This window comes from Phaeodactylum tricornutum, chromosome 9 (assembly GCF_000150955.2).
Source record: "Phaeodactylum tricornutum CCAP 1055/1 chromosome 9, whole genome shotgun sequence".
NCBI classification, from domain to species: domain Eukaryota; phylum Bacillariophyta; class Bacillariophyceae; order Surirellales; family Neidiaceae; genus Phaeodactylum; species Phaeodactylum tricornutum.
This window is the reverse complement of record NC_011677.1, coordinates 719949-740711: the sequence shown is the minus strand read 5'-3', so window position 1 is coordinate 740711 and position 20763 is coordinate 719949. Positions and strand designations below refer to the sequence as shown.

General features: G+C 48.4%; 10 protein-coding genes across 10 annotated transcripts; 6 read left to right on the top strand and 4 right to left on the bottom strand.

Moving 5' to 3' along the window:
* Positions 1–663: 663 nt before the first annotated feature.
* Positions 664–1513, top strand: PHATRDRAFT_46257 (predicted protein). Its single transcript, XM_002180666.1, has one exon. It carries the CDS (start codon positions 775–777, stop codon positions 1489–1491), a length of 717 nt encoding a protein of 238 aa, XP_002180702.1. The 5' UTR covers positions 664–774; the 3' UTR covers positions 1492–1513.
* Positions 1514–2118: 605 nt separating this feature from the next.
* PHATRDRAFT_36180 (predicted protein) lies at positions 2119–2886 on the top strand (the record flags this gene model as incomplete). Its single annotated transcript, XM_002180665.1, has 1 exon — positions 2119–2886. The coding sequence occupies one exon, from the start codon at positions 2119–2121 to the stop codon at positions 2884–2886; it is 768 nt and encodes a 255-aa protein (XP_002180701.1).
* A 253-nt stretch (positions 2887–3139) lies between these two features.
* Positions 3140–3790, bottom strand: SOD1 (precursor of mutase superoxide dismutase [Fe/Mn]; the record flags this gene model as incomplete). The annotated part of the gene is made up of 1 exon (XM_002180461.1): positions 3140–3790. A coding segment is annotated over one exon (651 nt), but the record flags the coding sequence as incomplete, so codon positions are not given.
* A 962-nt stretch (positions 3791–4752) lies between these two features.
* Positions 4753–5599, top strand: PHATRDRAFT_27762 (predicted protein; the record flags this gene model as incomplete). The annotated part of the gene is made up of 2 exons (XM_002180664.1): positions 4753–4978; positions 5099–5599. The coding sequence occupies 2 exons, from the start codon at positions 4753–4755 to the stop codon at positions 5353–5355; spliced, it is 483 nt and encodes a 160-aa protein (XP_002180700.1). The 3' UTR covers positions 5356–5599.
* Positions 5595–7855, bottom strand: PHATRDRAFT_27757 (predicted protein). Its single transcript, XM_002180460.1, has 2 exons — positions 7364–7855; positions 5595–7241 (listed from the first exon to the last, which is right to left on the bottom strand). Exons 1-2 carry the CDS (start codon positions 7760–7762, stop codon positions 5775–5777), a joined length of 1866 nt encoding a protein of 621 aa, XP_002180496.1. The 5' UTR covers positions 7763–7855; the 3' UTR covers positions 5595–5774.
* A 534-nt stretch (positions 7856–8389) lies between these two features.
* PHATRDRAFT_36175 (predicted protein) lies at positions 8390–9160 on the bottom strand (the record flags this gene model as incomplete). Its single annotated transcript, XM_002180459.1, has 1 exon — positions 8390–9160. The coding sequence occupies one exon, from the start codon at positions 9158–9160 to the stop codon at positions 8390–8392; it is 771 nt and encodes a 256-aa protein (XP_002180495.1).
* Positions 9161–9995: 835 nt separating this feature from the next.
* Positions 9996–10859, top strand: PHATRDRAFT_5738 (predicted protein; the record flags this gene model as incomplete). Its single annotated transcript, XM_002180663.1, has 2 exons — positions 9996–10395; positions 10519–10859. Coding segments are annotated over 2 exons (741 nt in total), but the record flags the coding sequence as incomplete, so codon positions are not given.
* A 2624-nt stretch (positions 10860–13483) lies between these two features.
* PHATRDRAFT_46251 (predicted protein) lies at positions 13484–15418 on the bottom strand. The gene has a single exon (XM_002180458.1). The coding sequence runs from the start codon at positions 15274–15276 to the stop codon at positions 13582–13584; it is 1695 nt and encodes a 564-aa protein (XP_002180494.1). The 5' UTR covers positions 15277–15418; the 3' UTR covers positions 13484–13581.
* A 238-nt stretch (positions 15419–15656) lies between these two features.
* PHATRDRAFT_46250 (predicted protein) lies at positions 15657–16922 on the top strand (the record flags this gene model as incomplete). Its single annotated transcript, XM_002180662.1, has 1 exon — positions 15657–16922. Exon 1 carries the CDS (start codon positions 16056–16058, stop codon positions 16920–16922), a length of 867 nt encoding a protein of 288 aa, XP_002180698.1. The 5' UTR covers positions 15657–16055.
* A 1209-nt stretch (positions 16923–18131) lies between these two features.
* On the top strand, positions 18132–20627 carry PHATRDRAFT_46249 (predicted protein; the record flags this gene model as incomplete). The annotated part of the gene is made up of 1 exon (XM_002180661.1): positions 18132–20627. The coding sequence occupies one exon, from the start codon at positions 18132–18134 to the stop codon at positions 20625–20627; it is 2496 nt and encodes an 831-aa protein (XP_002180697.1).
* Positions 20628–20763: the final 136 nt, after the last annotated feature.

Here is a 20763-nt window from a genome sequence, read left to right as displayed (position 1 = left end):
GCCAAACTGAGCTTGGCGTACCGTCGCTGAAGGCCGTTGAGACCAATCTGACCCTCATCGATTTGCGGATGTCCCTCCACGGCATAGGGGTGTCCATTCACCGCCACCAAATACGCTGTCGAGTTATTGAGAGGCTCAATGCCGTGGCCTGCGTAGAATTCTCCAATTTTGGCGGCCGTGTTGGAAGATACGTACACCTTGTTCGTCAGTGCGAGACGATTCGACGGCAAATTGCCGACTTGGAGTTTGACCTTGAACATGTCTTTGAGGATCGATCGCGTTCGGATCAAACAAAGTTGATATAAAAAAGTATCGCTTGGTGCGTATATGGATCAAAAATGGGAGCCAACAATTGACGGGAAGTAAAGATCGAATCGGATTAATAGTAAGGACAATAAGGAGCCGTTTCTAGAATGGGATCGGTCACGGTCTTTGGCCTTCGCAGCAGCCAAGACTTGCGCCCTCCCGATGCGATCGTACTCGGCGAATGTAATGGCGCTATCGAATTATCAAACACGACTCGGGTCAAGGACGGGAATGAGCTCAACCGCTCCAAAGACCCGGAGAATTTAAAAAGGTCACGTCGTTGGATCCCATTAGTCGTCTTTACAAGTCACGGTGTCGCGACTCGTCCGACGCCAAAAGCATAATTCTCGACAGGACTTTCCAGTGGCTAAGAGTACGCCCAAACGACCGACAGGAGGATCACGCAAATTACTTGTAAATATCTGTTCTCCGACCAACATCACACACCCCTAGCCGACGTTGCACAGTATGGCGGGTCCTCCTTCGGAACAAGCGCGTCGACAGGCCAATTTACGTCTGTTACAGCGCACCTGCTCGAACGAGATTGTCTCCATCGAAAACACGGCTACGCACGTTGTACTGTACGAATTCTCGGACAATGCGTGGCGAAAATGCGACGTGGAAGGATCCCTATTTCTCGTCGTTACCAAGCAATCCAGCGATCCCTATCAAGCTATAGTTTTGAACCGCAACTCTGCCGAAAACTTTATCATGTCCATTACGCCCGTGATGCAATTGCAGCACCAGGATCCCTACTTGATTATTAAACAGCCTGTCGAGGATACGACGTGTATACGGGGTATTTGGTTCCACTCTGCCGACGAGCGCATCGCCATGAATGAGGCCTTACAAATGACCATTGAACGCGTGAAAAAGGGGCACGTACCACTGGCGACTTTGGGAATCAGTACCACATCGGAGAGTAACGGTACGGCGACAACGACTGCGGCAGCGCCCCGAGCGGCATCCGCTGACGAAGCGACCGCCATGGCGTCAGTCTTGTCCGTTGCCGCGGCCGAAGCAACGAATTCTACGTCTACATCGCACGCTAGTCCGCCAACTGGAGTTGCCTTGGATAAAAAGTCGCTCCAGCTTGCTTTGCTATCGCTGGTCCAAGACGATCGATTTCTGGATTTGCTCCATTCACAGTATCTAAGAGTGGTACACGCCCGTTCGAAAAAGTAAACGCCAACCTAGCCATATCGTGAGAATCAAATCCCCGTCACTTGCGTATTGCTAGTCGATTTTCTTTTCACTAAAGTTTATGTGAACAAAGCAAGCGAGTTTCGAAAAGTAGGAAAAATCTAGTCGCAGTTATACACAGCCTAGACGAGGTCTAATCCCTTCAGAAGGACATAGTCTGGGACTTTGTACACTTTCCTTGTTGGTCAAACCAATCTCATGCAAGCACAAAGAACCAAAACACTCAATTTACAAACTCAATTAAAAAAAGAGAAAGTATCAAACGCACTTCTAATGGCCTGTGATGTACAAGGGAAAAAGCTAGTAGAGCCCTCAAGTGGTTCCTTTTTGCTGGACGTGGGCCCTGAACTTTGTAAATAGTTCTAGCCCAGGGCACTTTCCTTTCCTAGCCGTCCTACGCCTTTCGTGTTGATGCGACATTTGGCATACGTCCTTGTAACTGCTCACGGTCTATCCGGGATTCCCCGTTTTCCAATGTTTCGCAACCAATCGCAAAGACTACATATATTTTGGAGGTCTCTGATGGATACTCTCGTTCCGTTGACAAACTTATCACATTCCTCCACGAGTTCTGGACGTTGGACAGTTTGACTGTGAAGCAGAGTAACTATGGCCAAGAAGAAAAAAAGCGCCAACAAAAGCGCCGCGGCAACACCAACAGACGATTCTGGTACTGTAGCCGCATCACCTCATCGAGGCAAGAAATCTAAGGATCGCAACGGATCCTTGACGGCTCAAATCGACCAGGCCGAAGCCACAGTGATGCAAAACAAGTTGTCGACCCAGGTTCTACATCAACAATGGAGAAAGTATCTACTGATGCTTTCGTATTTGCTAATCGTTTTGACTTTTCATCAATCGCAATCGCCCATGGCAGCCTGTCTGCAAGATATCAAAGCCTGGAATGGCGTACAAAAAAAGGATGCTAATTTGATTCCAGGAAACGAGGCAATGCTGATCGTACTGAAGGATTCGGCGGTGAATTTGCTAGCTGTCGTCATGGCTACGTTGCTTGCTTTTTTTCTTAAAGACGAAGAGTCGCACAGCGATTTCTCAAATTCTCGCTACATTCTGGCCACACTCCTTATGGTTCCCATGATTGGAATTCATCGGTATCAAACTGCGCAGCACGGAACGAATGGTTGCATTGATGATCTCTTGGCCAAAGCCAAGCTGGAAAGCACCGTACGAAAGCGAGACTTTCCTGTTGTCCTCGTGTTTCACGTTATCGTTACCCTTTGTTACGCGTTCATGGACTGGCAAATGGCTCAGCATGCCAAAAGCATCCTATTGGTCACCAAGCTACGGACCGATCTAGAAACGAGCACTTCCGCTGCAGCAGTGACGGGAACTGACGATTCAAGAAAGACGAAATAACTGCAAAGAGAAACTAGTCGGCCACGCCGTGTGGGTTCTCCTAACAAACTTAGTCCGCTAAAACGAGACTCCCCATCCCTCCAGAGGACCTCTGATAAGATCAAAAACTAATCGTCTAATTTCGAATCGTTGTAGCTCTTTAGCTATTTATCGGAACGTTCATATATGCTGGCTGGGATGCTTTGAGTACCCAGTAGTCACGGACGTTGCTAGCTGCGCATCCTTTCCAGTGAAAGGAATGGTGGATATATGTTTACCCGCGAACGCTCACGCCAACGTGCTTCTCGACCACGTAGGCACAGTTTTCGCTGACCTTGTCCCAGTTGACGACATTCCAAAAGTTGGAGACGTATTCCGGACGTCGGTTTTGGTACTTGAGGTAGTAAGCGTGTTCCCAGACATCCAAACCCAGAATGGGGAACATGATTTCGTCCGCGACTCCCTTCATGAGCGGATTGTCCTGATTGGGTGTGTTGACGAGCTTGAGTTCGTCCCCCTTCTGGTTAACGCAAACCCATACCCATCCGGATCCAAAGGTGGCTCCTGGAGCGGCGAGGGCTTCGAATTTGGACTTCATTTCGTCCATGCTTCCGAAACTGGCATTGATGAGGTCGACAAGCTGCGCAGAGGGCTTGGTGTTCTTGGCTTGATCCGGAGGAGCCATTTCGTCCCAGAAAAAGGCATGATTGTAGTGCCCACCGCCACTGTTGCGGTAGGCCGGACCCGCTTCGATAGCGTTCTCCATCAAATCAAGAATGGGCACCTCGTCCTTGCCTTCGGTAGCCTTGTTAATGTTGGCAACGTAGGTTCCGTGATGCTTGTCGTGGTGGATCTTCATCGTGGGTGTGTCAATGTAAGGTTCGAGAGCTTCGAAGGGGTACGCGAGGTCGGGGACCGAGTACGCGTTAGCCGTGACCGGGGCCGATCCGATGGCAAGCCCGGCAGCGACGGCCGCGGACTTTTCGAAAAAGCCGCGGCGAGAACTCGGGCCGTCTACAGAAGCAACGAACAAAGTGAGCTCCAATTCGTATGAGAGTGTTGCCGCGTAGGATGATGGTGATACGAAGAGGGCAAAAGTGGATCGTATTGAACGTATATCAACTCAAAATTCGATAGATTCCGAGACACAGCGCTATCCGAGGCCTCCAGCGACACGAAAGATCCAAAATGGAGTACGTAGTTTCGTTCTTACCGGTTTTCATGGACCAAGCGGCGGCGGATCCAACCAGGAGCACTGTTGTTGCAATGGAAAACTTCATGATGAGAGCTGAACTGTAAGATAGTAGAATTGTAGGCCAGAAGTGATGGAGGGAGACGGACTGAGGGTATTGTCGGTTGTGGTAGAAAAGGCTGCGAAAGAGGGCACGTGATGGCACATATCCCTTATATCGCTTGTATCGCGTGTTGCTGGTCTCGCTTGGTTGTTCCAAAGGCATCTTCGACTGACGTCATGACAAGATACGCTTGTTGGTTCCAGTTGCTGTTTCATTAGTCGGTTTGGCAGAAACGTGCCAAGTAGGCTGCCTACCAAAACCCATGTTCTTTTACTAACAGATCCGCTGTGGAAAAGCTGCGTCTGTCCATCTCACGACCGGGTCACTTCTCAAGGATCTCCACGGTAGCAGCGCAGAACCGGCGTGCGGATACGCCGTGAAGGAAGAACGGACCGTAAGCAATGGTGCTTCCTGTCGTTACCCACCTGAAGTCGGTTAGGTGCGCCACTGTCGCGTCTTTCTCGCCGATACCGTCGTGCTTCCGTTTCGAGATAGCTTTTGCCATTCACTACAGCCTCTTCGAAGTCAGTCGTCGGAACTTTTACTGCTGCATATTTTCTTGCATCGAAAGAGCATTCGTAAAAGTATCGACATGTCCGCCGGTATCGCCAAGGGCCGTTTGAGTGAGGAGCGCAAGGCTTGGCGCAAGGATCACCCGATTGGTTTTTATGCCCGGCCAACCTCCAAAGGTGACGGTAGTTCCGACATGTTTACGTGGGAAGCGGGTATTCCCGGCAAAAGTGGTACCGATTGGGAAGGGGGTCTGTTCAAAGTCCGGATGGAATTCTCGGAAGAGTATCCGTCACGACCGCCCAAATGTAAGTATGCTGTAGGCGAAGACAAAGTTCAAGTCGATTTGCTGGATCACCAGGAGATGTATCGGATGTCTCTGCAGCAAGGCAAGTCCTCACAGATTTGCGTTCATTTCGGAATTGTAGGCAAGTTTTTTCCTCCGCTGTTTCATCCCAACGTCTATCCATCGGGGACAATATGCTTATCAATTTTGAACGAGGAAGAAGGTTGGCGCCCCGCAATTACAATTAAGCAGGTATTGACGGGTATTCAGGACTTGCTGGATGATCCCAATCCAGATTCGCCGGCACAATCGGAAGCAATCAATCTTTTCCTGAGCAACAAAGCGGAGTATAAACGACGTGTCAAGATTGAAGCTCGTAAGAATCAACCCCAAAACTAACTGTAAACAATCGATGTGTGTGGGGAGAAAATAGCGGAAAGAAACGGTAACTATCTTTTGTTGATGACGAAGGTCAAGGAAGTATGTGGCGAGACAATGTCAAGCTTTTACGCTTGGCCTAGCAGCGGACGGTGCACTTGAGTGCGCATCGTCCACGGAACGCCGCTGTCCTGGGTCCTTGACATTGGACTTTTGCCTAACGACCTCATTGAGACTTTAAAATAGATTTGCGTCGTTTTAAGGTACAGAGGTCTCATCTAGTAACTTACTGTCGCCTGGTGATTGCGACCGCTGCTTTGTTGTTGTCGTTTAATGCTGTTTGTTCCACTGACCTTACGTGATAGTATGCAATATTGAATTTACTGACGGATCGCGGAGTACAACAATGCGCCTGTCAAAAAACGCGACCCAACAGGTGCTCATCTCTTTTCCTTCGCACCGAATTCAGTTTTAAGAATGTCAACTAACACTGGCAGAAGATCGTCGTCGTCCAGCGGAATGCCCTCCTTATACGGTTCCAGTGCCAAATGAGCATCTTCGCCGACACGGCCGCCAACAAAGATCTTGCATCCGGGGACTGCCATTTTCTTTCCATCAATTTCTTTGCGGGCCGGCCCGCCCATGATTCCAATATCAGCGACTTGAACTTGACCACACGAGTTAGGACACCCAGTCCAATGTATGCGAATAGGACGGTCAACTGTGACAAGTCGTTCCAGTTTCTTGCCTAGTGCTTCCGCATTGCTCTTTGTTTCAATCAACGCCAATCCACAGAATTGAGCTCCGGTGCAACTCACAATGTTTCCTTCGATAAATCCAGGATTTGTTTTCAGTCGCTTGCCAGCGCCAAATGCAGGCTCCGCGAGGAGCTCATCAACCTTGTCTTCATCAACATTGGGAAAAATGATATTTTGTTCGACGGTCAATCGAACTTCGCCGTCCGAGTACTTGTCCGCAATGTCCGCAATCTCACGGCATTCGTGTCGACTAAGTCGTCCGGACGGTACTAGAACGCCAACGCGAACTTTGCCGTCTTGTGGTTGTTTGTGAATTCCCAAAAGTTCACGACGTTCGAATTTACCGGAGGGCGCGGGCTGGGCATCTTCCACGGACACCCCACGATCGTAGCTTGTAATCTCCTTGGTGACGGCTTTCTTCCACTCTTCTACTCCATACTTTTCAACGAGCCACATGAGACGCGCCTTTTGACGGTCCTTTCGCTCTGATTCATCCCGAAAAATGCGTAAAATTGCTTCCGATAAGGTTACCACAGATTCTCGATCCGCTTTGATCCACATGTTCGCCGAGATGGCTTCAGCGACACGTTTAATCGACATGTATCCGCCTAGCACCACATTAAAGCCCATTTCGCCCGTTTTTGCATGGGGACAAGGTTGCAATCCAATATCGTTGATGTGCGTGTGGGCAAAGTCATCTCGGGATCCGGATACGGCAATATTAAATTTTCTCGGCAAGTTGCCCCACATTGGATTGCCACGGGTTTCCGTGACGGGGTCGAGACTGACCAAGTCGTTCAGGGCGTTGCAGAACTCGCGCGTGTCGACCATTTCTTGGTCGTCAATACCGGCCAGTGGACTTCCGACCATGTTGCGGACGCTGTCCAATGCCGATTGGAAACTGGTTTGGTTACGCGCATGCAGACCATCAATAATGTCGGGGGCGTCTTCAATTTTGACACCCCGCAGTTGGATATTTGCACGGGTGGTAATGTCAACGACGCCCAATTCTTCGTCGTATTTCGACACGCAGTCGGCGTAGAATCGCATTTGGTCGGCATTGACTATGCCGTTCGGTACCTTGAGACGCATCATGAATTGACCGGGTGTGCGCTTGCCGCGGTGCAGCATACCGACGTACTTGAGTCTCTAAAATAACATAGACAAAAAACAAGGGATGGTCGAGTGTGAGAGGAACAAGACCGCCGGTACAATAAACAGAATTCCCTAGCAACAGAAGAAAGTTGACTTGTCGAGAAAAGACAACGCACCGTATCGAGATCGGCTTTCTCTACTTCTTCCCAGGTCATTTCCCCTTCTCGGATCTTACGCGCATACTCGTATACGTCGATGAACGCCGACGTGCCGTCCTTGGCCAGCTTGGCCTTCTCGATCGGATTTCCCTTGGCAGCGAGCTCAACGACATCGGCAGGTAAGAAGGATGTTCCCGTCGGTTTGCCTGTACGTTCATCGACTGTATCAAATAAAGTCTTCGCCTTGGCTTCGGTAGAAAACAATGCTGAAGACGAGTGTGATGTACCATACGCACGGTCGCTGCGAGATACGGAAGATTTGAATGACGCTATCGATACAAAGGCATTGGAACACGCCGAGAGCAGCGTCGCACTGCCGATGCACACGAGCATAAATTTGGAAAGCTCTGACCTCATCCTTTCTACTTCGTATCTCAATGCTAGTGGCTGTCGATTGTTTGCCCAATGTTGGAATAGTGAGAAAAAGGGAACGTGCCTATTCGAAAATTGTTTGCTTATGGAGAAGGACAATGTCACGTTGCGTCCACAGGGTCGATTGTGCAGAACAAGGTCGAGAATTGTGATGGGAAAGTGCCGGACCTTGGGAAGGCTACCGGGACACGTCATGTTTCCAGAAAGTTCGATGGTATCATTCTTCCGAACCTTGGGACAATATCATTTGGAATTCAAAAATATTATTTGTACATTTAAAACCGTTGAATTTGAAAGGAAAATTGAGACGACAAAAAGATGGTTGTTCTCTTTGCACAGTTACTCGAAATGGAAACTTGGTTCTCTACATCAACTGTAGTTATGTATACCTTGCTGGAGGCGGCTTGTTTTATCTTCGATAAAGCGCAGCATCCAACCAACTACTGCAAGGTGTGTCGTACGAGTAATTTAAGCAACGGGGACAACACTTTAGCTTTTTTAGTAATAGGAGGAGGAGTTGACTAGAAGAACCTTTGCAAGCAATCCAATGATTCACACGGTCCACGTAACAAGTAGAAACCATACTTTTGCTTCTCAATCAGGAACAAAGGCTTACTGGATATTCTTCCATTTTCGCCAAGGTGCCACCACCTTTTTTATCAAGCGCATAGCTGCCCGGCGCTTGCTCTTGTTTGCCGACGGTGTACCGGTTTTGACTTTTGGGGTCAACGTTTCAGCTTCGAGCGCCGACTTGGGGGTATCGTCGGCCATGGTAGGCTCTGCAGGCTCTATTTGTTGTTGCGCTAGTTTACGCGACGCCACGGTACGCTCCACGGCTCGGTTCTTTTCCAACGTATTGCCGACTTCTTTCACGAGGTCGTTCAGAGTCTTCTCGGGAGGAGTGGGCGTAAAACCTTTGGGTGTAGCGGGAGGATTGTTCTCGAACTTTTCTTCCATTGGTGCTGCGGCTACTGTTGTAGTCGCTGTAGATCCGAGAAAGGCTTCTTCCACGGCATCTGTCGCGTCGTCCATGGCCGTCTCCAGTTGCTCCACTACTTTTTCGGGAACGACCTTGGTTTCGAGCGGAGGCGATACCGGCTTCGGATCGGGCGAGGCGGTCTCCCCAGGTTTTGAAGCCTGGTAAACTGGATCCACTTCGTTGAATTTGGCATTTTCTTTGAATACCATGACGGCGGCGTACATGCCGCCGAGAATAACGGGAGCCGTCAAAGCTTGCCCCAACACTTCACCGACCTGTAGATTTCGAGATTGAAGCGAAGGTCGCGCGTCGGGTAGCTTCCATCCCGAAGAAGGCACCAACGCTAGGGCCACCGGTACCCCCAGTATCAAACACAGTAGTGTGTTGGCCGAGAGAAACTTCATGGTGTATAGGCGGTGTGGGCAGAATAAGAGATGCCCAGAAGGAAGAAGTCGACTTGGTTGTTTTGGAGGGTAGTAGAGAAGTACGGACACAATTTGAGTTCGATTTTGGCCGGCCTACCGCGCGCCGTAAACCTGTTGCGCAACGGAAAGTTGCCTCAACCTACCGGTTCAATCCCTAACCAGCTTTTGAAACCGTATCGCGCGCACCAATGCCGTTGTGTGTTGAAGACCAATCTTCTAGATTCCGCCGGCCCTTCGTTACTCTCCGTAAGTTGCTAGTTGCTGGCTGTGCTGTTTGGTCCAACGTCGTCTGTCTTCCTAACAGTAAAAGTGTTCGATCGGATCGAGAGCCAGACCGCGAAACGCAAACACAGGTATCGAATTCCAATTTTCAGGGCTCGGGCACGTCCGCTTTCGAAATCCGGGTCTCGAATGTCTGTTCACGGCCACAGTCAAAATCAACCATCTCTGGACTGTTTGTAATACTGCTAGTGTGGTGCATGTTTGTACCACAATAGCTTCACACAGACCGGTCGCTGTACACGGGACCCAAAAAGGCGCTGCTATTCACTAGTAATCATTCCGCAACAGACAGTTTAGCGCCTTCCTGACACAGGGACGACTCCAGAGCCAAAGATCCAAGAACCCGCCACAACAGGACGGCTCCAACGGCGTTTAGTTCGTCGTTTCCTTCTTCAATATATCCGGGGCTCGTCAAAGGGCGATGGCGACTTCGTCATCTTCCTCTCCACCAGAAGGTATGCGCAACCACGACTTACTCGCTGTACGCAGCTACGTCATGGCCAGAGACGAAACACAATACGATACCGTCGACGATGCCCTCGTTGTCCTAGACGTGACACACTCCAACCTCGAACAACGCCACGCCGAGCTACGGTTCGCCAAACATGATAGCCTGGAGACGTTACGGACGCGCATTCACCAAAAGACCGGCACATCGGCTCAATTTCAGCACTTGCTCGTTTACGACAACCACGACGATAACAGTTTACTGCACGAGATACCACCCGAAACCTCGGACGACATCAAACTGGGCTATTTCGGTATCCTACACCACGGAATGCGGGTGCACTGCGTAGACCTCAATCCTCACTCGGGCTCTGCCGGAGGCGCTTACGAAGATGTTTCGTTAGTGGAGAAATATCGCATGACGGAGGATGAATACGATGCCCGTAAAGGTACGCTACGAGATTGGGGACGCCAGCAGCGAGAGCGTCAACCTGACTTCAACTTGCGAAAGCACGCGGCAACGCACCGAGCCTTAACCGAAGCGAAGCGTTTGCACAAACAACACTTGCCGTTACCGGAAGGCTTCATCGTAGACTCAACGGGAAAAGTTGTTGTGGACGAACCCGATGTGGTGGCACCCATCAAAATGTCAGAAATGGTTGGATCAGATGAGTACGGACTGGACTCGGTAGCTCACTGTCAGGTTGGGCAACGCTGTCAGGTAGAGCCGGGTCAGAGGAGGGGCGAAATAGCTTTTATTGGAAAACTTTCTCAGGAAAAGCCGGGCCACTGGGTTGGTGTTCGCTTCGACGAACCAGTCGGTCAGAATAACGGAGTGGACAACGGTGTTGTGTTTTTCGAAGCAATGGATCGATACGGTGCGTTTGTTCGTGGTAAAAAAGTTGTAACCGGAGACTTTCCAGAGCGCGACATCTTCGATAGTGATGACGAAGATGAGCTGTAGCATTACAATCTCAAACTATAGCGGCGACACCGACGCGGAGCCGGCGGCTAGTGCTGAAGGCCGGCGACTTGAGAGACAAGCGTGAACCGGTAATACCAACAAGCAATGTTGCTCAACGCTAATTATAGAAAGACTCATCTTAATTGAGCTCAACGCTTGATCATTTATCAGTGCGTATACGTTGAATGTTGAAGGCTATGGACTGTATTGATTCAATCGCCTTTATTGAGTTCGCCATTTCTTTTACCACTCGCTGACCCTTAATTTCCCATTCTTTCCGGTTCACCAAGGCATTATTCAAGTACTCATCGCTGGAGACTCCACGCCGCATTCCTTCGGCTTCTTCGCCAAAGGAATAGTGTGAAAGTCGAAAACCCCATTTCGCCCTTTTTACTATTTAATTGACGGATACACCTCAACTCAGCCATGTCCGATTACACCTTGTAGCTCTCCATAAAAAAGCGCTCGTTCCGTTTCCGGTACACATGCCACTGCTGCATAGTGTGCGCGACATTGGAGGCTCGGATAAATGCTCAATCACAATAGTGACCTTGCGGTTGATGCTGCCATGACAGCTAACGGAAGCAAGCGTACCGCTGCTACTATCCTGGGAGCAATCCGGTTTGAATGCCTTCGCCCAGCGGTTGTTTCGGAGCTCTTTCAATTCCTTGTCGACTATGTCGGTCGCCGCCACGGCTTTGACGACAAATCACTGACATTTGACTGGCGTGCTCAATGATATGAAAGAGATTGTCACGATACATTTGCGCTACGAATGTAGTCTTCAAGCTGGCTCAAAACTTTCTCGCTGAGCGGCGCTGTCGCCGGATCCTGCTGTGACTTGGTGATGGAAGAATGGTACTGCGGGAGACTGATGATCTTCTGTACTTCCTTCAATGCAGCACGATATTTGCTCATCTCAAGGCCTTGCTTGTCTGTATTTGGGAATTGGCCTGTCCCATTGGATGAAACAATCATTGTAGTTGCTGCGTTACGGCGTGCAACAACCTGTTGAAAATGCCTTTTCAAAACATCTGTATTCCTGGAGCTACTCTATTCTGGGTTGCCGAGAGTCTCATTGGGGGTTTTAGACAGGCACACGTCATATGTACAGTCCTCTTGATCACTTCCGGTGCTACTGGCCGTCACCGCTCCTGATACTGAACTGAACGGTTTCTGCTCAGCGTGAACGAAAACTTCGTTAGCTCCCTGTGCCACTTGCCGTGATTCTTTCTCTTATTGGTTTCACCCAGTGTCCCTTGCCGAAAGTCTGAAGCAACTCGGCTGTTTCCTGACTGAAACGAATAGCCTCAGAGACTCCAGAACCTTTGATTTTAGCGGTTGTGTTAATTGTGTCACCAAACAGCTGTAAACGGACTCGGTCTCCGCGAAGAACTCATGTGGTCACCGGACCACTATGTATTCCATCTGAATTGACAGATTGCCAGAGTCGGGACCTAGCGTCACTTCTCGCTTTTCGCCAACGAATTCATCTTATTGACGCAATCGTGACCAATGCATGACATGGCTACAACATGGTCTTTTCGGTACTCAGATACTCCAGCCACTGCCACGTAGCGATCGCCAACAGTTTCAACCTTGAAGATGCGACGATACTTGGAAATCTCATCAAATAGATGTTTTGGAGAAGTACAAACACTTGTGATGGTTTGCCAACAGAGCTCCACGCAGTGAGGCCCACTATGTCCGCAAACACGTCTTTTGCCGACGGGTAGAGCTCGGCAAGAGATTTGGACCTCAAAACACAATTATGGGTGCCAATAGTAGGTGGCATTGAAAAATTGGTCAGAAACGACTTTTGACCTTTCTGTGGAGCAGAGGCAGCCTCTTCTTCAAGCCAGGTGCCATCACCAAAACCTTTGTTTCGTGCTTTCTCTGGTCGAGTTAGTCGCTACGGAATCCCTTCGGAAAAATTGGATTCAATTGCGTTCGTTTTCAGTGGCACTCCTTATTACAAGGGTGTTGCGACGTTCGACGAGGATGTTGTGAATCACAAACATGGCTGCTGTGAAGAGGAATATCAGGGCTACAGCAATCATAAAAATGATGGAATTAAGAGAAGTATTCTTGAGACGGATTCACCCAAGTCCTGAAAGGACAATAATCTCGGTAAAGGTTGGCATATGTTTGCAGATCTTTACTTGTTACAAGCGCTGTTTTTAAAGTTAGCAAAGCCGTCATAAAGTCGGTACCAACATCGGGATGCTTCCCAATGCTATCGTCAGGAGGGGATAGTGGCATACCTACCATGGCTATCATGTGCTTCTCAATTACAATCTGGAGAGGCGACAAGAACTAAGGACGATCGACTTTTTCATGCGACCAAAAACATTATTGTAAGTGGGCAATTACCAGCTATTCTACCGTTGGAATGACAAAATCGGACCTTCCCTTTCTGCAAAATAAGCTGCCGCCAGAGGGCGATGTCAGTATAAGTTACTTTTTTAAGTTATGTTATATGCGTAATGTGCTTTGTTCAGACGGGCTCCTCGCTCATTCGACACGCTTCAATTATTCAATCCCCGGAGCAGGCGTCCAGATCGCTATTATTGACTCGGTGCGATAGCTTGTACTGAGAAGTGTTTGAAGACTATCTGAGTCACATGGTTAGGATTCAGTATACCCCGGAGGGCAAAGTGGTTAAAGTCCACGCGTTCGGGATTGCTATGAAAATCCTTATATTCAATCACTCTACCATTGAAGTCGATCGATGTGCTTGTCGCGATACAACCGAATCTACCAGATTATAGCCGTGCTCGTTGTGTTTTTGATTCTGCCGAGATTGCAGTACCACACGATCTCGCAATGAAACATCCAGAACACTGTCTTCGTCATTGTCCTCATGCACAACCGCAACCCGATCAAGCATTGCCATCCCTGTCTGATCACCCCCCGGCAGTAAAGCTGGGGTGAGTGCTCCCATCAATAAAGTAATAGCGGCCACGATCAAAAGCCGCGTCGGATTTTGCACCAAGGCTCCATTGACCAGTTGTGCAAGCATTGCCCCAACTCGACCGGACGCTGCACAAAGTCCCATTCCAGTTGACCGGACTGTCGTCGGAAAAAGTTCTGACGTCATGACGTCAATCGAATTCCACGCCGTAATCGTAAAGCATTGAAAGGAGCAGGCAGCTACAATAATCCAGGATTTGGACACTGATGGAGAGTCACTGGCTTCCTGTGCTGCCACGTAGGCGAAGGCCAAGAGGGAAAGGGCCGCCGCAATCACGCTACCTACTAGTAGCGTCGCTCGCCCCGTCCGATCGAGCAACCAGGCCGAAAGAAGATTTCCGGGTAAATTTGACAGCGCAAAGAGCAACGAGTTCAGGTACAGATTTTCCAGGTGCACTTCGACAAAAAGCGTATTGATCCAGGTCAAAAGTCCGTAGCTACCGAATGAGAGACTAAACCAAACCATCTGTAACGGCCAGGTTGTTTTCTGGAGTTGTGGTTTGTAGAGTTGGGTAACGGAAACCGCAAAGGTCGTAAATGCTTTGGTAATCTGATGCCAACACGAGACATCGCCAGGGAACCGACGTTCTGTATCTCCAGCGTGTCGCGGATAATATTCAAGCAGTTCTTCCTGTCGCAAGCGAGACCCAACGTAGTTCATAGAGTCGGCCAAGTATTGCGCCACGGCTACTGCCCGCTCGTGGTCTCCTCGCATGGCCAAGAAACGTGGACTCTCAGGAACGAAGCGGTAGACCATGACGCATCCAAATGCTGACGGTAGCGCACAGGCAGCCGCAAAAACTCTCCAAGAAGCTCCATTGCCCAACAGAGTCCAGCCTATAATAGCCACATAAATGCTACCAACCATCCAAAAGCTAGCTGCGACCGTAACCCAAAAGCCGCGGTCGGCCGGGGGCGCCAGTTCACTACACAAGGTGAACAACGGTGGTACTGTAGCACCAATACCTATACCAGCCACCAACCGCAACGCGCTAAGAGAAATTGCGTCCGTTGCCAAAGCCGACAAGAGCCCCGCCACGGAGTTGGTCGTTAACCCGACCAACAACATTGGTCGACGGCCATGCCAATCGCCCAAGGCTCCCACAAAGAGACCCCCCATCAGCATTCCCAAAAAGACGGCAGCAGCCAACAAACTTTTCCGCCACGCCTCGTCGTGTAAAATGACATCCTCGAATCTTTTCTCCGACAGAATGTACGACAAGCACAAAATTTCGGAAGCGTCCGAACTGTTTGCCAATCCTAGGCTTAAAAAGATAAGCCAATAGCGGTATGGCGGGGGCGTGTGTGGGGCCGGACGGGACGCTAGTTCCAGGAAATCGTCCAGCGATCGTGGCGGTCGACTGGACGACAAAGATACGCTTTCTTCTCCCAGAGAGTGTCCATCGCCTTCAACCAGGGAACGGCTCATGGGCCCGGCAACGCCGGCGCACGGCAGTGTCGTCAACGAAATCCGTTTTGGAGGCTTGAGGTATGAAGTAGCTACCCGTAAGTTGAATGGTCTTTCTTTCACATGGCCCTACGTACATTGATATTTTAGCCAGGTACCTCCATGTTTTCGCAGGAATGGCTGCTGCGAATGATCCAATTCGCAAATGTAAGGGTTACAGAAAATTGCTTCGCGCGCTGACAAAAAAACGAATTCATCTTCCCAGTGTCACTGACTTGCGTGAAGGGACGAAGATTTCAGCGATTAGGGTAGGTGTCGGACGAAGGCCAAATCACGTTTGCGTGGTGTCACGAGCTAGCAGTAGCTCAATGTCAAAGGGTTTTCACCGTCAAAAGGACAGAATTGGTCTCGTTTTTAGTAGACCAATCGGAAAAGCTGCCCCTGTGTATATTACGTTGGCCTGAATACATTCCTGTAAGGAAGTGGCTTCACATTCAATGGAAACATTATCCAGTTGCGGCCCGTGTATATAGCCAATTTAGATTGCAACATGGATCGAATCGCAAAGATGGCTTCGAAAGATTTTCATGACAACCCTCTCGGATTCTTTAGAGGTGCTGCACAATGCGAAACACATGATAGATTGACGGGTTAGAATATTTCGTCACCACATTTGCCTGTGACCGCTTCAACGCGCCCGGAACGAATGGGGCCACCCGACGCCATAGGATCACTTTTACAGTGCTGGACGCCTCACAATTTGTGGATAGGCAGACCTGTACACTGATGAACGAACCGCAATGTCTGAAACAGCCGAATGCGACCTTTGCGGAAATTACAACGCCGTCGCCGCAACCGTTGGTCTGTACAAAGGAGACATGGCACGAGCGGCAAGCAAACAAGTAGAAGATTTGGAACGCCTTTGGGAAAAGCAATTGGAAGAACGTACACATTCTCCCAATGCTGCAAAGTCGACTCTCAGTGAAAAGACAGAATCGACGCATACGTTATCACAAACAAGCGTACGCACACCGAACGCTGGTTGGAATCGCGTGTGTCGGTACTCCAGAGAATCAAACAGAAGTAGTCCTTCGCGCCAAATTCAAAGTTCGCTTCCGAAGATTGCCTCGGCTCTCCCCACTTCAAACACGACTCTAACCACCCCGAGCCGAGCAACCACTTCCACGGTAGGGACCCACCAAGTCGAGCAAGATCTTTCTCGCCAAGCTACTTACAAAGAAGAAGAAAACTTGGTTCTTGATCACAGCAAAGAAGAGCAGGAAATGCGAGATTATTCATTTTACGCAACACCACTCTACCCGGGCAATAGAATTGCTAGAGAAAAAATCAAGTCGGCAAAGAAATCACGTACTTGCCAAGGGCACCAACTGCAACCACATATGGTGCCAAACAGTCGAAAGAATCGAGCGCCCTCCTTTGTACTTCCAAGTGAGATTATAATTCCAGTAATAGTGGAACAAAAATCTACCATTGGTCACAGTAAGCTACCATGGAACTTCTCTATCAAACACTGGGAATCAAGCATAGACCGCGGAAGACCGTGGTTAGTAAGCCCCTTACCAAGTCCGCACTCCGGAACAGCTCAGAAAAGCAAAAGCACACACAAACCAATCCTACCAGATGACATGGAATGTGGCTCGATTTAGGGAAAGAAAAAGAATTGGCTAATGTAAAACTGAAGCGTTGAGATCAAGGAACTTTTATCATTCCAGCCATTGTATCACCCGTCACCATTTCCTTTAACATAAACGCAAATTAAACCGTAAATGTATTTATATCTACAATTTCTCCGTGCATTGTACAGTCCAGTGTGAACAATTTAAAACGAAAGCTTGTTTCGTGAGTATCTTATCTATCCTCTTTTATTTCCTGTTGGTTGTGTCAATCACAGTTTGCTGTTGTTCTTAGAGCATCCAACTTGTGAGGATATGATTTCGCATGATGGCCAGCCCCATTGCTACTTTTGTCATCTGGTATGTGATCTCTTGAAGCTCAATCACTACTAGTAAACAAATCAATCCCTTTTGAATACCTGCAAATGGGGCATTGGAAGTCTTTTCCTTACAGCCCATTCTTGTACAGTATCCCTGTTACAACGCATTAAAAAAGAAGAATTCTTATCACCAAACTTCAGTATTGAGATATAATTTGGCCTGTTGTCAGCCTTACTGTTAATAGAAGTAGAAGGCCAGGTCTTGGCCAAAACCAGTACGTGGCCTCTTGTCTACAAGTAGGTTTTACTTAAAAAATACATGGTAGACCTATTATTTCGACCATTTGCTTTTCCAATTCGGAAAGTAGGACTGAAGGGCATAGGTGAATGTAAGTGTCACTAAAATAATATAAGAGCGTCTTTTTCAAAATTGTTGATTGTTACTAGCAAAATGAATTGTAACAGCCAGATTTCTCATCGGCTACCTAAACGTTAGAGTGAGATTGGTAGGCATGCTCATGTCGATCTTATATTCTTTGCTTCGCTTCGAGACTTATATTAACGGTAACTGCTCTCTATTTAGTAGGTAGAGGCGACTTCGGTCTGTTTATTCGTTAAATACTCGTTTATGTTATAGTAGATATTTGGTTTACTATTTTTTAAAATCTGTTTCCCGTTCTTTGATATTTAATTTCGAGGAAAGTTGTCGGTCGGAAATCGTTTTTCTGTCAACTTTCCTTTTCTGTGCCTGTCGACGAAGCCAATAATATTGTGGGCAGTGTCTCTTCTGAACATTCAAAGCACTTATCTTGATGCACCTTGCTTTGTGCGGCCTCTGAAAGTAAAAGTCTCCATCTTTCCTGCAACGGATCCCATTGACTGTGACCACAGTTTTTCCAGAAAGAACAAACTTTTTTTGCGCATGAAAACGAGAAAAGCCGAATGCATTGCTTCGGCAGCTAAACTGATTGCTTTGGTTGTGTTGATTCTTACAACTGCCAATATTCTGGCGTTGCGATCCTTGTTCTCTTTGCCTATGCCTGGCGATGGTTTTGATTTTGATGAGTACAAAGGGAGGCTCGTTGAAGTTTCCGGCAAAAAAGGCGCTAAAAAACAAAATATCAGTGGATTCTTCGAGGGCATAGATACCTTATACAAGAGTGCAGAAACGCTGGAATCGGAAACAAGAAGCATCCAAGCCAGTGTAACAGCAACTTCCCTTTTATCAAAGGGATCGTCCACTCGTTCTATTGTCGTTGTACGGGCCATCGGGAATCCCCTTTCTTCGACCAACTCATTGAACAAAACACTACGAATTCTCGAATATATTCTTGAAAACGAGCCTTCCTTTCCCAATACAACCCGTCATTGGTTTTTGAATCGAATTACTGATGCGAAGGTCGAGAAGGCAGTCATCCAACGCTTAAAGTCTTGTAATGAAACGTACACAATCATCCCTTTTTCGCTTCGCGAATACGACAGCATTTTGTATTCTTTTGACAGTAAGGATTCAATTCATTCGAGGCACTATATCAAACTCTCGACGGAAGAAAAGGCTGCGACGCTTGTTGAACAAAGTGTGCAACACAACAAAATCCGATATGTTACCAACATCAATGGCGCGAGAAATGCCATGCTACGCTATGGCAAAGAGAATAGCGCTGCGGAATTTATTCTTCCATGGGATGGACACTGTTTTCTCACGCAGGAAGCTTGGAATGCGATCCAGTTGTCTATGCAAAAGTATCCGAGAGCAAAATATTTTACTTCACCCATTCATCAACGCGAAGGATCTTTCGATACCAATGTCACAGCAGAGCCACAAATTGCATTTCATCGTACGGCCCTGGCGCAATACAACGAATATCTTCGGTTCGGCCGCCGCGATAAAGCGGAGCTATTGACCCGAATCGGCGTCGAAGGACGATGGGACGAGGGTATTCCTTGGGAAGACTGGGAACTTAACTTCGTAAACCGTGAGCAAGCGGCCGATTCCGTAAACGGCGTTCCAGTTGCGGGTTGGGCAGCTTGTATACATTCTGGAATCGAAAATGGCGACAAACTGGGAACACAATTACTAAAACTGAACCGACCCGGTCAAGAACTATCTGCCCAGCTGGTTAGGTTGGATCTCCGAGCGTCACAGGAGCTTTATGGGCTATCATCTTCAACACTATTGTACTACACAGAGAGCCAACTAGCAGAGGAGAGTAAGATGTGGAATGCTGGTTACCATCCAGCTCCTGTGAAAGAGCTTTTGGAACGGGCAAATAGAGCATTATCGTTCGGACCATGGTCAGTGATGGACAAGCGTCGGTTCAGCTGCGGCGTTTCTGATGATTGTCATGATTACTTCCATGTGTCACCATATCAATGGCCTACGTTGAACAGCTCAGGAAACACAGACTATTCGAAACCATTTGTTCTACGAGATGGTGAGCGTGTGCCTGGAACCGTCGCATTTAGTGAAGGGAGCGAAAAATATGATCGGACAAAATTGATGGCAATGAAGTTTAACACTACTGTCTTGGCCTTGGCGTACGCGGTAACTGGAAACACTACGTACGCCCACCGGGCAGCGGAAAACCTACGCCATTGGTTCATCTACAATGAGACAAGAATGAGTGCAAACTTGAAATTCGCTCAGGTCAAATGGAACGAAAAAAGACGAGAAATGGTTGGGTCCCCATCTGGCTTGATCGAAATGAAGGATCTATATTTCTTTTTGGATGGGGTGAAACTCATTGAAAAGTCTGGCGCGCTATCTAAATCTGAGATTGACCAGCTACGCAATTGGTTTGCAGACTATCTTCAGTGGTTGCTTTCCAGTGATCAGGGTCGGTGGCAGATTTCTGCCGACAATAATCACGGTCTGTTTTTCGATGTTCAAGTGGCACCACTTGCGCTGTACGCTGGTAATCTACCACTTGCAATCACGCGAATGCATCGGTCGATTTCTCGCATTCGACGGCAGATGAATGCCACCACGGGAGCCCTACCACACGAATTGAGACGGCCAATTTGCGAGCATTACCAGGCATTCACACTCCAGGGATGGACTACAATGGCAAGAATGGCGGAAAAGATTGGCTTGAACTACTGGAAACGATTTGCAGATTCAGATGTTCCAAGTGCAGAGACGGCTCTTTGTCGAGCAGTGCGTTATGCGAACCCGTATTTATCTCATCGTGGCGTATGTCCCGGTAACATTGACGATATCAACGTGAGGCGTTGGCAACCAATACTCGTGGATGCACTGCACCACTGCCCTATGCTAGATCACGAATTGACGTCAGGACACCACAGCGTCCTGATCCCCCCTGAACTAATAGATCCACCTTTGAATCACTACGAGATTCCTGGATTGTTCAACATGTCAGACGGGATAGGGCCTTTTTGGAACTTGGGATTGTTTTAATGTTGTACCCTCCTCTCGTGCCCTCGGTATACTTCACAGTTAGATGGAATTCCTGCAAAAAATTGCAATGCCCATTGCCAATATTTTCAATTTGAGTGTGAGCAATGCTCGGGATGGCTGTCAAGCGTCAATGACA